At 42.5% G+C, this 16,395-nt stretch overlaps 1 protein-coding gene across 1 annotated transcript in view; it reads left to right on the top strand.

Moving 5' to 3' along the window:
* The window catches only part of mast1b (microtubule associated serine/threonine kinase 1b), a 36,424-nt gene that overhangs the window by 10,802 nt on the left and 9,227 nt on the right, over window positions 1–16,395 (top strand). Inside the window, exons 3-13 of the mRNA XM_079564050.1 lie at window positions 9,199–9,293; window positions 9,438–9,513; window positions 10,785–10,857; window positions 11,819–11,979; window positions 12,340–12,415; window positions 12,944–13,153; window positions 13,461–13,562; window positions 14,579–14,711; window positions 15,424–15,491; window positions 15,818–15,894; window positions 16,017–16,225. Of these exons, the coding sequence (XP_079420176.1) occupies window positions 9,199–9,293; window positions 9,438–9,513; window positions 10,785–10,857; window positions 11,819–11,979; window positions 12,340–12,415; window positions 12,944–13,153; window positions 13,461–13,562; window positions 14,579–14,711; window positions 15,424–15,491; window positions 15,818–15,894; window positions 16,017–16,225 (1,280 nt within the window). The remainder of the gene's footprint in view (window positions 1–9,198; window positions 9,294–9,437; window positions 9,514–10,784; window positions 10,858–11,818; window positions 11,980–12,339; window positions 12,416–12,943; window positions 13,154–13,460; window positions 13,563–14,578; window positions 14,712–15,423; window positions 15,492–15,817; window positions 15,895–16,016; window positions 16,226–16,395) is intronic.

Genomic DNA, 16,395 nt, shown 5'->3' with positions numbered 1-16,395 from the left:
TGGACGTACAGGCTATTCCCCAGGTGCAATGTACCAAACTAGGTCACTGTATTCTTGTCAGAGGAGGGAAAAGGTCTGTAACAAAGCAAAAGTAGCAAAAAGAGCAAATAAATCTTAAAGCAGTTTTTAAATATTGTTTTTGTTTTTTATTTGCAGGAGTTTTAGATTAGATCATGTTTGTGGATACTGGACAGTCTGTGAAGGAGACTTTGTGTGTTCATTGCTGATGCCAAAAGCTACATGCAAGGTCTTTAATGGTAATATAAGTCATAGTCAGCTGGTATTAGAGACTTCAAGTTTCTTTTGAAATTTTAATTAAATTGAGTGATATATCGACCATTCATCCGGATTGAGCCAAGATCCTAGTTAGGAGTACCTCGCTGGAGAACATTACTGTGCAGGTATCTGGGAGTTAACCCACCCACCCAAATACAGGAAGAACATTCAAACCACAGAGAAAGGCCTCAGATGACCCGGAAAACTGACCTTTCTGCTGTGGTGATAGGGGGATAGTTACCTCATGCCGTCTCTCCACTTGCCTTTTATGTTGCCGCCACTCCTGTATCTCATGTTCGACCCACCGTCCCAACCACTCCGCTGTTATCCCGTAATTGAGTCTGTCTTCCATCAGCACAAGTTGAGAGGGACTTACGTATATCGCACTTGTCTGTGTTTTTTTGGCCCTCGGCTCCTTAAATGGCACTGCCTGTTCCGTTGCATTTCATTCAACATCTGCTTGGACGTTATGCAACAACACCACGTGACGTGTGTCCGTCTGGACCCCCTGTGGAGATGGATGACTTAACCTCTCCTCTCTCTTTCTTATTCAACGTACCCTCCAGGAACAAGCTTTTTACTCCGCACCATCCTCTTTCACACACACACAACAACTTACACAATGACGATGCACTTTAGCGTTGACAAAATGCCCCGTAATCCCATGTTGCCTCTTGTTTTGGACCCACCCACCTCTCTCTCACTCTCTATTTCAATCGCTCCTTAGCTTCTTTGCCAGTAAGACATACCACTCCGCTCATCTTCAAGGAAACGCCAAATGACAGTGCTTTTTTGGACTTTTTCTTCGTCGACTGTTGCCTGGAGTTACGCCTGAACATGTTCCGGAGGACTAAAAGGTACGGAGGGGAGGATGTGGTGCTGCTGGCTGTGCACTTGTTTCACTCACCTGCTTGGGATGGTGTTCATTTCAGATGGGACGACTGTGAGAGCAGAGTGTGAAGTCATCGAGTGCTGCACTGGGGGTTTTAGATTTCAGTTTTGTTTAGCTGGAAATCAGGAGATGGTGAAAGATTGTGAGCTAAGGGTGTCAAGTATGGAAAGTTACGTTATGAGCTGCTGTACAATCACAATTCTGCTAAAAGTCTTAATACCAGTTTTTTTAATGTCTTGCATCTGCAAATGTATTAGTTTTGACATTTCTGAGAAGCTTTGTGATTGATTATGAAGTATCTGGCCTCCCACGTACCACCTGGCCTAGAACAAATCAAGACAAACAATGATCTTAAAAGGGTTTCGAATAGACCTAAATTGGATTTAACTGGGTGTAAATGACCTCCCATTAAAATTAAGCCTCAAATTGCCGATGGCCCTGAGTGTGGAGCAGCCCAAGTACTGTGATCTTTGTGATTCACTCTTGTTTAATTGCGATTTTGATTCTATTCTATTTACAGCCCTAATGTCTCTATTGATAATGAAAATAAATATATTCCTCATTACTCGAAAGTTTCACAATGAACAAAATCATTTCAAAGTAGTGAGAGAAGATCATTTGCGCCAGGCCCTACTGAGAGATGTTGTGACGACAGTAAATTCAAGTACTAGGGGTAATTTATGACTCATTGCTGTTAACCTTGACTCAACCTTGCCTTAAGATTCTCTTCTTAGCCTCTCGAGGTCTTGACTCTCGCTGTGTGCTCATAAACAACCGTTCTGATTAGTCTTTTTTTAACATACTTCCGATCTCCCGCTGTGGATGTGCTGTGTTTTCGATCCTGGTGTGAATGAAGCCTGTAATCGGGTACATTAGCGGTGACTCAGTGCACTGTGAGTTTGTTTCCGGGAGACTGACTGGGCTGCAGGTACCGACTGATTCACGCGCTCAACTGAGAGTGGTCATATGAGCGCGAGGTCAATGAGGTCCGATCGAGACGTCTTGTCAAAGAATATGATTGATTGACTCACACCTCTTTGCTCTTCGACGCTGGTGTTGAGCCGCCTTCCACAGCTTGTAAAAAGGAGAACACGTGTTGGGGGCATGAATTCAGGGCGGAGCAAAAGCTACCATGGTCACCTATACAGATACTATAGTAGTGATATATTGTATTCGGATGAAATATGAGGACTGTTACGTGGGAATTAAGGATTCAAAACAAAATATTTTATCTATTGAATGAAAAAAAAGTCCTCAAAAAGCCACGTGATTGAAACCCATGTATAGATTTAATGGAATCTAAAGCTGTTACTTCATACCCGACAGTTTTGGCTACAAAGGTGTCACTTGGTGTTGCTGTGATGTGTCTGGTCAGCTGATTTTAACAGTTTTTGGCTCTGTCTTCCTGGCTATAACAACATTTTGTCATCATTACTAAAAGACCTAATGAACCTAATTGGGAATCAAAAGCTATTTGTGCTGATACAGAATTCTTTTTCCATTGTTATGTCCGATGCTTGAAGGAACAGGCCACCGTTTTCCATACTGAGATTGATATGTTCTTACCTGAGCTTAGACAAGTCGATGCGGAAATGTCTGGTCTTTACATGTGCGCTCACGCAAAAAGACCAAAGTAGCCTCTCCTCCTCTCCTCTATGGGGCCAAACAGGGGTGAAGTTAGAAGTGATCAAGCTCTTCCACTTTTTCCCTATTTAAATACTGTTACATGAGTAGTTACAAGATCCAAGTATAGTTACATGTTGATTTTCTAAGTGAACATAAAGGGGTACTATATTGTAAGGCATAGGAGCACTTCGACGTCTGCGCAGTAAGACGCATAGGAGGAGAGGCTAAATGCTAACAACATCTTTGGGTTTTTTCTAACATATCTCTAACATAAAAGGTTTGCAAAGTTGCTTAACACGTATCGACAGGGTTACACTCTCGTACCGTGATCAGAAACAATTTCCCTGCTTATGCCTTATTGACATCTTATGGGCAGAAAGGACAGTGGTCAGAAATCCTTTTTTCTTAGTTCTCTTCCACACAATGATAATTGTTGTCATTGACTTGCTGTGAAGTAGTAATGTGACACTCGAGCTGCAGGTGTTTTCCTCTTGTGGTCGTCCCGCTGCGTCTCTGCCTGCGACCTCAGACGTCCCGCTGGTAAAGGATTAAAGCTCTTTATTCTTCAGCACTTTGACTGGGGAGCACGTTTGAGCCTTGAGCACAACTGCCACAAATTGTTCTGTAATATTTCCCTTTTTTTTCCCCCAATATATTTTTTTCTCCCTCCTCCTAACCATGTAAAATTAATTATAGTCCTCCACATAGTCCGAAGGAGTGGAGGAGTGTTTAAGAGGATGAAAGTGAAGGAGGATGCTCAGGAGATGAAAGGGGAACGAGGAGGGGAAAGCGCTCGGCCCTGAAGCGCTCTATGTATCTGCACTTAGGGTTACGTGAGTCAACCACATGTACCCTCTCTGGCCCTACTTCAGTACAGATGTTTTAACCATGAAAGCGCATCAGTTTTTCTTTCACTTGCTCTGGTTCAGAAAACATGAGCACACACCCACTTAAGTGACTGCCCTTAGACTCACTGTCGCACAATTGTCATGCGGCCTTGCGCACAATAGCCTCTCATATTCCCGTGGAGTAACTAAATAAGGCATTAAACCTCTGCAACACAAAGAGAGCCAAGCCACCTTAACCATACAATAGACCTGAGAAGTGCCACTGGATTTGCTCCAATTATACATGAATGAGGAGCAAGAAGCCATTTAAAGAGGTGTGTTTAGTGTCAACTCGGTTTTGCGCTGTATAATGTCTGTGGAAATGATTTGTTTGTTTGGTAGAGGAGAACTCGGTTATCTCTGCTTTTGCTCTTGCTTAGGTAGATGGGGTGAAAACAGAGCACCCAAAGGACAACACTATTATTTATTCACAGAGGTCGCAATTAGTGAATTACAAAGACAGTGATTATTAAGAATTTAACGATACGATAAATATCCTGTCTCCATGTAATCTTCTTACTGTATGTTAAAACCTGCTAATCATGGAGCTTACGCCTCGACAACCAAGTTCTGAAATGCATGCGTCTTGCGTTAGCTGAAGAGTTCATTTTCCTCAAAGGTTAGATTTAAATTAAAACGTCACAAAACAGACCTCAGGCTACAGACTTGGTAGAAAATCAGATCATTTTCCAGACGCTGTGCCAACTTCTACACTGCATCATCCGCATCCGACTGTCTTTAAGTCACACACGTTAATGAGACGGTCAAATAACAGTTTGTAGAAATGCAAGTATAACATTGATACTTGAACTTTCATCTTGTCTTTGCATAATGACACCTTCCCTTAGGAAGGTGTCATTAATAAAGCTACATCAATAAAGCGCACATCAATAAAGCTAACAAGGCTGGCTTCAAAGTGGAGCCCGCTTAAGCTCATTACAGACACTTAGGAAAGAATGGATTAGACTACTTTCTAAGCAACTGACTATAGGGTGATTACCAAGAGTTCATTTTCCATTATATTGTACATATTGTCTCCTAAATCTTGCTGCCCTTTTGAGTTTCCTAGTTTTGCTTCTGTCCTATCCGTGTCTGACTTTCATTCATATTAAAATGTTCTACTTGCCCTTGAGCAGAAGTAGAGCAAGTCTGCATGCTGTCCTCCTTCCACTGACCCAAATGAAATCTCTTGTCACAGCCTGTTTCTTGGTCCAGCTGTTTGTTTGTGCAACTTAACTCACTGGCTTTTTTTTTGATGGCTCCTCTGTGTGGCAACTTCATGACTCTTTCTATGCCCCTTAAGCTTTTAACCTACACTAATAATGAGCTGTCCCGGTTTCCTTATAGCCTTTGTTTTGATGTTCAGACTGTGAGGGGCCAGGGTTAAGGTAACACGCAGGGTATTAGGTGAGCTTAAAGAATGGCCCAGCGTTTGTCGAATGAGAACGTACACGGCCATAATGACAACTGGCGACATTTCGATCAGACAATGCCACTCCGCTAACGGCCTAGTTCCCCTTTGTGCTGCGCTCATTGTGTGAGAACGACCCACCCCGTCTCACGCTGAACTTGAGTTTCTCCTGTAATAGCACTAGTCTCTTCCCCCCCGTGCGGTCCCTTAGTGCCATTGTCAAAGCCGCTCCCCACACCGTCTCCGTAGCAACGGCACGTCACATGACCTCACCGCACGCCTCTTTCCCCCTCTGGACAGGAAGGCACGAGCAGAAGTTCCTTTTAAAGGACCTCTAACTAAATGGAAGTATGACATCAGCCCAGAATAGTCTTAGATAAAAAAAAACTTCCGCCCTGAAATCGACTTTTATCGCAGTTATACTTTTTTAAAGCACTAAAGAAAGCCATAATGAATTCTCAAACGAGGGCTAACAAAGAAGTAAAGTCAGAAAACAAGGAAATCATAACTGAATGTTTGTAGTTTTTCAAATAGTTGAACCACCTGAACCAAGCTCATTTTCTGCAAAGTGGCATTACCCAAATCAAGCCAAACGCTTCTAGGCAAAAAAATGCAAAATAGCGTGAAAAACGAGAAGAAAACAAGAGTGAAAAAGCGGCAAAACGGTGTCAAAGAGTGTCAAGCAAAACCACAAAAGAGCAACAAAAAGGAACAAAAGAGCAACAAAAATGTGACAAGAAAAACACAAAAAAAAAAGCACAAACAAGCAACAGAAGAGTAAAATAAAAGCCACGAAAAAGCAACAAAACAAATAAAGATGAAAAAGAAAAAAGTGACAACACAAGAATAAATATCCGTTCAGATCAGTTTTCTAGGTCTTAGCTTTCAAATGAGCCGCTACACTGGCCTTAAGTCTGTTAGCTCCAGCCGAGAACCTTTTAGATTTGGTAAAAGCCAAACTGGAGGAAATGCGCTTGGTTAAGGCAGGGCTTAAGAGGTTAAATTAAGTGTGTTTCTAGTGATTAGTATTATCCATCCGTCCATTTTTTTCCCGCTTTATCCGGAGGCGGGTCACAGACTAGGATTACTTTGTGATAAAGAAAGTTGCCAAGTCTTGTGGTGTATGAAATGATAAGGTCAAATTTGTAGAGCCCTTCCTCTTCCTCTTCCTCTTCCTCTTCCTTTTCCTTTTCCTCTTCCTCCGCTGGGCACTCCAAGCTCTTTGCCAGTGTGCAGAGACAAAGGGGGAACGTTGGGTGAAGAGTCTGGGATCAAATCGCCAACGTTCGGATTAGTGATTAACACTCCACCAACTGAGCCACTTCCACCCACAGTGTTCTTCTAATAATTTCACTCAACTTTTCATCCATAAGCTTAATGCAGTACCATCTTGTGTGTGTTGCAAGTACATCCTCATACATATGGACTTCAAAAGTGCACGGGGAAAGAAGTCTGGAGGAAAACTTGCCCTTTCGGATTCTACTTTATCTCTGGGCATATTGTAAAGAAGCAACAAATGCCCCATACATTTTGCCCTTTAGACTCTCACGTAACAACCTTTTAATGCGCCCCTTCGGACCCCAGTCTATTAGCCCTGTGCTGTAGATCACCTCCTGCACACTGTTTTAGGTTTGAATCAATATTAATGCTCTTTCATGGCAGAACATGCTGACGGTAAAGGCTCCCATTTGTCTGGCTTTATGGGCGCACACCCGCGTTCTGCCTCTCACCACTCGTATCTGGGCTGTGCACGTGCAGAAGTGGGTCATGTTGACTTTAGCGCACTCTCTGCCCTCCAGCATGTTGAATTCTCTATCGCTTCCTTATCGCTTTTGCTGATTGTGGACTTCACAGCACCGACGGTCTCCTCAAAAGAAGTCCTGACACAAAGCAAACTCAAATGTTCCTACTCAATAACACACAGTGCATAATTGACCGCACATGTTGTTGGTTGGTTCACATGTAAATTGTTCATCCATACCAAACCTGTAATATTGCGACATATTGGCAGCAGCGTCTGTGTGTGCGTGCATATTGCCCTTTTCGCAAAGCCCCTTGCATAACCCAGGGTTTGTTGTAATCTTCATCTGGATTGACCGCTGAGCAAACATTTGGCCACAGGCATCGTGTTAAGAAACAGGTTTTGGGATGTGCCTACATGTTTACATAGATAAAGTCAATGGCGTGGAGTGTTTTGGTGTTTACCGCGGGCTTGCATTGATTTCCCGCAGCAGTGAGGATCCATTAGCCCCGAATAGCACGGTTAGTAATGCTTTGATTTGAAAGAATGTTCAGCTCCGCACTTGGAAAATATGCACCAGTTGTATCTGAGGTTGTGTAGATAGAAATGTGAAACCTTTTTCACCTCATAACTTTTAAACCATTATACAATTCCTCAACCTACAACGTCCACAAGAAGCTTATCCTCCTCCTATGTAGCCACTGCCCAGTGCTCCTGAGTCTGGACAGGGGCCCCAGTGGCATTGAAAGACGGTCAAATGGAGATTTCCCTACAGAGACAATGAAGTACACTTTAACTGTAACTAGCCACATTTCATCAATTGTATTTCATATTACCAATGAGAATTATTTCCTACATCTACCCTATTGGCTACCCTATTGTGAGCCCTAACTTGAAACACTTCAAGATAGAGTACTTTGCTTCCCTTTTAAAAGCCTGTGACTAAAGAAGAAAGAAAATTTCTCAACAGTAAACTAACAAACTGCTTCTGTGCTACCTTTCCTCTCTGGTTTTCTTATCCTCATAATCATTTAGTAAAAGCCTTACATTGAAGATTAAACCCTGCGTTTTGAGTGAAGGAATGATGGAGCGCCTTGGCCATTCAGATCGATGTACATAAGTCTGCTATAGATGCCACTGATCCTATTTCTTGTGTGCAAGAATGTAATGAAAGCGCTGCAGCACATCAGCTCAGTCACTGCGCTGTAATATTTTAGCCACAGCAGCAGATAACACTAAATCACTATGTTGAATTAGCTTATTGTAAACCAGGCGCTAAATTCAATAGCATTAGCTTTAAGTGGCTGCCTGTCATACCTCTGCTGATCACTTTTAAACTGTCTATATGATCATGGCATATTTAGCTCTACTGTATTTCAGGAAGAAATAATGTGCTTTAAACATTTAATCATCAAGGTGAAATGAATAGAGTCTACGGCAAATGTCTAGCATGGTCACACAGTTCACATTGGCGCATTTATACATCTTTTTTATGTGTAAAGGGATTTGTGGACAGTGTGGACACCTTAAGTAAACTTTGTTTCTTTCCACCACCTGGTTACAGTTAACAAACGCTGTAGGTTAAAAGAATCCCACTTTATTGCTTTATTGTGTAAAGTGGCGTCCTGTTGGTGAGACACCGTGGGCTGGACATTCAGTGCAGTTATAATTAGGAGGTGGCGTTGACAGTTTGACAGGCTGCCCCTGTGCTGTCCCCGTGCTGTCTGAGAGACTGTCCATCAGCGAGGAACAAGAAAGGGCCAGAAGCTGTGTCTTTGGTCGCAAATGGAATTGTGCCATTGTTGTGGAAAATGGTAGTTGGTACAGAATGAATTAAAAGAATAGTAAGAATAAAGCCCTTTTCACATTTTTGAGAACATTTCATTGTGTTGTTGTCCTGTAGTCAATTAGAGCGATTTATGCGGAACAGTGATATCGTGTGTGTGCGTGAGCTGCAGTCTCTCACATGTGCCCCCCATGTGATCACGCTGAGAGTGTCTCCTCACTGCAGATGAGATGGGCTTCTTTGCATAGCTCTATTCTCTGACCCGAAGTCCCGAACATTTTCATATTTACATTTAATGAAAGCCTGCATTGCTGGCTTTGTGGCACATAAACCAAGCTGTGGGAGCTCTTTTTACTGCAAGGCTACTTCGTGACTAAACCTTCAGATCCTCATCTCTGCCTGCCTTGTTTCTTCTACACTCGCGCTCTTATCTGGACAAAGATGGATGACTGGGGAAATTGTGTCTTCTTCATCCTTTCCTTTTGCATTTGCATAGGCACTTCCCTTAATACTGCATATTAGTTAGGCTTTTATTGACCAGTATTGAAAAACTGAACTCTTTCTTCTGTGTTTCCGCAGCTGTCGCGCGAGCAACAGGAAGAGTTTGATTCTCACCACCACGTCTCCCACTCTGCCGCGGCCCCACTCACCCCTGCCCCTCCCGGGACACCTCGGTATGCACAAATACGCCACACACGCACCAGCATACATCATCGTTATCAGAACAGTAGATAGTGTCTTTAATAGGCGTCCAATTTGAAACGTATTGTTGTTTAAACATGCCCGTCTTTCACACTGTGGTTCATCTATCTCTCCAGGAAGCAGCCCTCTGGACAGCCCCCGAAACTTCTCCCCCAGTAACCCGGCCCACTTCTCCTTCAGCTCGTCCAGAAGGTCAGAGCCGCTGATAACACACCCATTCGACTTGTTGTTATTGATGGTGACTGATTCAGGCCGATTCATGTCCTATGTCTTATATCTTGCCTTATCTTTTTTTTAAACTTGGATCCAGGCAGTTTATCCAGAGCCACAACAACAAAATATACAAATAAACATGACCCTACCCTAAATGAACCAATATGACCTCTACAAACTCTCAAAGTGTAGCAGAAACCTGATAAGTTTTAAAATGTTATTGAGCCATTTCTTGGGCCAGGTCGACATATTGATCTGCCAGTATTGTCGGGCCGATAAGACGTTTTCAGTGGTATACTGTTGGAAGGAAAAGGCAGATCGACAGGATTATTTGTTGTTGTTCCTCACCACACAGCAGCAATAGTGATGATTATTGTGTGTCATATAAACATGCTTTGTGTGGAAATCTTGTATTTATGTAAATTTATACCATGGTCTGGGTGAATAGTTGATTCTTATTAGCTGGAGTGGAGGGTGTAGATTTTTTCTGATAATCTACACCAACAGTTCAATCATTCCACTGCAGCTGTTTCCATAGTGACGATAAACAATTGAGCTGGAAATAGCTTCAGGTAAAACAGCTTAAAAAGTGAAATCACTCCTGCCTGGGACTTAAAAAAAGAAGAAGCAAACAGCCCCCCAATGAACAGTTTCAGTTTGTGGGACCATGGCATAAGCGGGATAATGCACTCCGAGGTGTCATCCAGTTATTTCTGATAATGGACACCTCGTCGGGCACCACTACTGCATTTATTGTCACTACTTTCATCTTTCATTAATATATCAGTGCTTTAAGTCCATGCCTTCAACAGATGTACAAGGAAAAAGAGCCTATTATGCCTTGATATACTGAGTCTGAAACAATCCCCTGTATATTCCCATGCCATAAATCCCCTTTGTCAGCCAGTATTTAACATAGGCTATGCCAATTTCTGTACTTTCTTGCCCTCCAGTCGACTGCTGAGTTTTGATGATTGCACTGTGCTGAACCTCATATTATGAGGTTCTAAACAAATAAAGCACACATCATTTTGTCTCCCGTTTTCATGCTGTGACATCACCTGCTCACTCTCCACACGGGTCCATGTGTCAAAGTGAAAAAAGTTGGAATTGGTGGAAATTGTGTATCCTTCCTCCTATTTCCTGAGCTGCCACTGCAGAAGAGTTGACGTGCAGGCTATAGTATAATTCGGAGTGCTGCCGTACAAAGTGTGGTGTTGCTGATGCTGAGTGATGTAACGTGTTCGCAGAGCGGACGGCAGGAGGTGGTCTCTGGCGTCTCTGCCCTCGTCCGGTTATGGCACCAACACTCCCAGCTCCACGGTAACTCTCTCTCTCTCTCTCTCTCCCTTCCCTAACCTTTATCACGTCACCGCTCCTTCGCTTCAGTCTGCGTCTGACTGGACTATTACATAAGAGCAGCGTCAGATGAATGGGGCCACTTCTCTAATGGGACGGGGGGTAGGAAGACGGGAGGGGGTTGTGCTGCATGTAAAGTGAATGGATTATCGATTATGTGAGATTTCAAATGTTGCCATGCCAAAGAAAGGTTCGTAGTAACAATATATTTTTGCAACAATAGATTAGCAGTGATATTGGCAGATGCAACAGCATGTTTTAGTTTGATTAAGTGCCTTAATAACTACTGTGCAGTAGATGTAAAGGTGTATCAGATGAATATTTCACTAAACATGTTCTTTGAAAGAGACTGAAGTGAGAGAGGCCACATTTACGCACTAGTTGAAATGTAAAAGCTGCAGGGAGTAATGTCCTCTCCTTTGTTGAACTGTGTGTTCAATCAGTGTCACTGTGATTGATCCGCGATTGATGGCAGTGTGATAATGGTAGACGGACGGTGCAGTCCAACATGGCCACTCTGTCAGATAGATTTACACCTACGGGACACATGTGTTTATTGTGTAAGACTATTATGAGGCTCTCGTAGATCTCAAACGTCAAAAGTCTAAAATGTATAAGCCAATAGGCTGCCAATCACTCAGATGTCATGATGATACTTTGAATCTTCAGACCAGTTTGAAGAAATAAAGTAAGAGTTGGCAATGCAAAAGCTGAACCACTGCCTGTTGTCAGAGGAGCCATGCTGAGCGGGATGATGTGTTTTGTATCATTATAACCTCGTACTAAAACGTCAAGTGAAAAAGAAACAAAAGCTTCTCAGACCCAACACTAGTCACACAATCACACTAACTTGGTAGTGGCAGTTTGGATCGCTTTTGGTGTTTCAAATGCATAACATGTGCTGTACGTTCTCTGTTTCCTTCAGTCGTCCAGTTCGTCCCAGGAGCGGCTGCACCAGCTGCCCTTCCAGCCCACCATGGACGAGCTGCACTTCCTCTCCAAGCATTTTGGCAGCACCGAGAGCATCACGGACGACGATGGGGGGCGCTGTTCTCCCCACATGAGGCCGCGCTCTCGCAGTCTCAGGTCAGTGCAGCACATCAACAGTATACTCTGCCAAAAGACCCTGTTGTTCCCTTGATAACCCTGTAGAGCAGATCTACGCCCCGTGCTTCAGATTACGCTCCCGGTAACATTACTGTCAAGATGTTCAAGTAAAGCCTTAAAATTAAGATTACACTATTTTATAATTTTTAAAAGGTTATTCAAATACAAATGAACAAATGATTTGTGCTTTGTTAGTTGGTTATGGATGTAGCTCTAATCTAAGGATTAAACCACTTTTTTACAAATGTAACACAGTTAAGAGTAGAATCCTCACTGACTATATTCTAAACAGATTTGCTTTAAATACTGTTTTAATCAATGTTATTAATTTATTTGCAGCCCAGGACGGTCGTCTTCCTGTTACGACAATGAGATAGTGATGATGAACCATGTGTACAAAGAGCGCTTTCCGAAGGTGAGCGCGAAACACAGCATTACGTTTCACAAAAAGCACAAAATGTCATGTCTAATCCCGTAAAATCACAATAACAAACGGATTGAAAATCCTCTGCGATTTGGCATCTGGATGTAATACCGTGCAGCTAAAAGTCTAAATGTGCTTGGGGGTTGTAAAATGTAGCAAATGGGATTAGGAGACACTGCTGAGCCTTGTGTTTGCTCAGTAGGTCATAAAGTTATTTCATTTTTCTCATGAGATGAAATATTATGGGTTCAAAGAGATGTTCTTATTTTGGGAGCGTGCCATTCGCTGAATTACTGTTTAAGCCTTAGCCTTAGTGATGCAGCAAAATGTTTGGTGTTGAGTTTTGGATGCGGCTGGATTGTTAAGATAATGGACCTTGTCACTAATATAAATCAGATTCAACTTTAGATTTTTAGTTGTCCTTTTGTTAGGAATACAAATGCATGTACAATAATTGTGTATCGGTTTATGGATAAGAGCATCTTTTAAAACTTGACACTCTTTTTTTTTTTTTACCAGGCCACCACTCAGATGGAGGGCCGCCTGGCTGAGTTCATCCACGCCTACTCTCCAGAGAACACTCTCCCTCTGGCAGACGGAGCCCTGAGCTTCATCCACCACCAGATCGCCGAACTGGCCCGGGACTGCCTCGCCAAAGCACAGGAAGCCCTCATCACCTCGGTCTACTTCTTTGAACTGCAGGAGAATCTGGAGAAACTCATCCATGAAGTGAGTGTGACAGTGAAGTCAAATACTGTACATTAACTAGTTTAGGTTCTATACTTCAAAGAGATTTGTTAGAAACAGAGAGCATCACTAAGACTGAAAAGCAGGATAAAGTTCTGAATAAGTGGTGAATGTGGCATAAAGGCTGCTGTGATTTGGGTGGGAGGATAACGGGTATCTCTCGGTCTGCATCTGCCCGACTGTCTGATCGCAATAGAATTTACTGCCTGCCATCTTGTTCTCGTTGCGCCTTTTGTAAGAAGCAAAGCCGCGTCGGTTGCATAACACCTTATCTTTTCTCTGTCACCAGGCCATTGAGCGATCAGAGAGCGCAGAGGTCACGTTCATCACAGAAATGGTGAAGAAACTGCTCATCATCATCTCCAGACCAGCTCGGCTCTTGGAATGTCTGGTGAGAAGATGAACTAAAATACACGGGACCTTTCTGTGTGGAGTCTGCGAAGGTTTCCTGTGGGTGCTCCGGGTTCATCTACTACTAAAAATGTACAATAGAGTCCCTTCTTGGGTCATAAAAGACATGTTATATAAAGTTGACAGAGGTACAGTCTAGTTTAAGTTACCTGAAAATAAAGTAAACCACATAACAAAGCAAAACAATCTGATTCACATTGCCTTGTGTAAAGCAATACCCAGAGAAGGCACTCACTTTGTAGCCCACACGTCTCATTTTCAAATCCAGGCCAGATTAAGAGTAGCTCTTCCACCGTGACACAGCTCCACAGTTCACCCCCTTTTAAATCTTTTTGACAAATTGATTTGCTTTAAATAAACATGAGCCCATGTCTCATTTGTCAGCCTATTATAAGTATTTAAGCACTGATATATTACGCCACGAGGGGGATGTACGGAACCCAGCCAGGCTAGCACAAAGGACCCCTGTACACGCTGTCTGGACGGCATTAGCATTTAGATGGAAATTTGCCTTGCTACAGTCGGCTAATGACACCCCCCCCTCCACCCCCTGTGCTGCTGGTGACGACGGCCAACTTTCTGTATTGTGCAGATCTTCGAGCTTGACCCAATATGGCCCTGTTCCATTCGCTCACGTCTCCATGGATGAGTCAGACGGGCTGTGACGCACCGATTATTGTGATTGACAGGACAAATGGGGAATGATCAGAGCAATCTCAATCATGCAGCTTTGATTGGGGAATGAATAGAGATCGGAGGCAAAGATTATGATGTTAGCAAAATGACAGTCCCATAGTTTTGTACTAATAGCTGTGTTACTTTGTATGAGATCACAGTTTAGTGTGGATTAAGTGGACTCGAATAAAAGTTTGCATCTATACATTATGTCAAGTAGTGAGCGTTGCAAATGGTACATGTACTTTTTATATATTGTTGTGAACTATTGTATCTCGGTAGTTTTCTGTGCAGGGTCATTAACGTTGTTGTATTTTGCAGGAGTTTAACCCAGAGGAGTTTTACCATCTGTTGGAAGCAGCGGAGGACCATGCCAAAGAGGGCCACCTCATGAAGACTGACATTCCTCGCTACATCATCAGCCAGTTGGGCCTGACCCGGGACCCCATCGAAGGTGAGAGCGACCTTTATATTTAATTTATATGACAGGCACAGTACAAGTAAACATTATGCACCAAATTGTCCTCTATGCTATTATGTACAGTACAACAAAATCCTTCATCGTACCACAGGGTCATTTACAGCCTATTACACTTATTTTTATTGTTGTAATTAAAACTCAAAAGTATTATTTTTTAATATATTATATACACTCTATAAGCAGCTCCTTGTTTGCTTTCACTACAAAGTATCTGCTTTTTAGCATTATGTTGTAAATAGCTATGCTGCAATGTAGTGATTTCCACATGCTAGATTCACCTCACCAGCATTATAACTGAATGTGGAAGTACTGCGGTAAAATCCTTTGTGCGCCATAGAATATGTATATTAAGAAAGCATAACACCACCATTACACAGTCTTGTGCAGCCTAAATTGTATTATGAACCTTTTGTATCGTAAATCCAGAGTTATGCATTGATGTACTGGGATTTGTTTGTTTTGCAATCTCACAAACTTCTCTCCGCTGTCTGAATGTTTTGAACGTGCATATAAAGGAATACAGATTAGGGATTGTGATGTGCAAAAAAGAAAGGCTTACGGTTTAAATTCAACTTGATAATGGGGAGAAAATGGGTGAAATACCAGTGAAAAAGGTATTACAATTAACAGACATTCTAGTTTCAATATCCTTTTGACATTAAGTGGCATGCGTCTGTTTTGGCAGAAATGGTGAACCTGGACAGTTACGACAGCGAGGGCCCTGTGACGCCCGAAACTGATGACTCTGCTGAGGTGAGACATTAGATCATTATTATTATTTACTAATCTTTTTTGCTCATTAACTGCACACTCACCCGTCTGACGGGGCCTGAAACAGCCTTCCATCTGCTGATCACTCAGCATATGTTATCCATCTCATTTAGCTAATTTATGCTCCAGCACTAAAACAGCACCGCTCGCTCCAGGCACCGCTCCAGCTGCCTGGATTGCACTACGTCGGCAAAAATTTAACGATATTTTTAATCCAGCCTGTGGCGCCCACACAGACAAAGCTAAAAAGCAAATGAGGGATTTTTAATGAAACATTAAAATTCACCTGTTAATTATGTGATCTTTAGGGAAAAATAAAAACGATGAAGCCTCCAGGAGAAGCCGACTTCCAGACCATCAAGCTCATCAGTAATGGAGCGTACGGGTAGGTGGCTAATTAGGAGGTATAGAACAACCGATCACAAAACATGCAACATTCTCAATAATGATTAAAAAAGTACATTATTATTGTTTAATGTTTTTTAAGTGAAACTTGTGTTTGTGCAGAGCTGTATATCTGGTGCGACACCTGGAGACACGGCAACGTTTTGCCATGAAGAAGATCAACAAACAGAACCTGATCTTGAGGAACCAGATACAACAGGCTTTTGTAGAGCGGGACATCCTGACCTTTGCTGAGAACCCTTTTGTCGTTTCCATGTTCTGCTCCTTCGAGACCAGGAGACACCTCTGTATGGTCATGGAGTACGTGGAAGGTACGGAACTGATAGTCTTCTTTTTTTCACTTTAGTTTACAACTCAACTGTGTGTTGAGGGGACTACGTATTAACAAAAATAAAGCAGGTTATGATGGCTGGTATGTGAATGTAGGGTGGAGGTGGGAAAACACAATTGTTAATATCGTGAAACTGTTAAAACCATAACA

The sequence above is a fragment of the Gobius niger genome (genome assembly GCF_951799975.1).
Source record: "Gobius niger genome assembly, chromosome: 10".
NCBI lineage: Eukaryota > Metazoa > Chordata > Actinopteri > Gobiiformes > Gobiidae > Gobius > Gobius niger.
The sequence above is the reverse complement of the archived record's forward strand: the minus strand, read 5'-3'. Positions and strand labels throughout refer to the sequence as shown.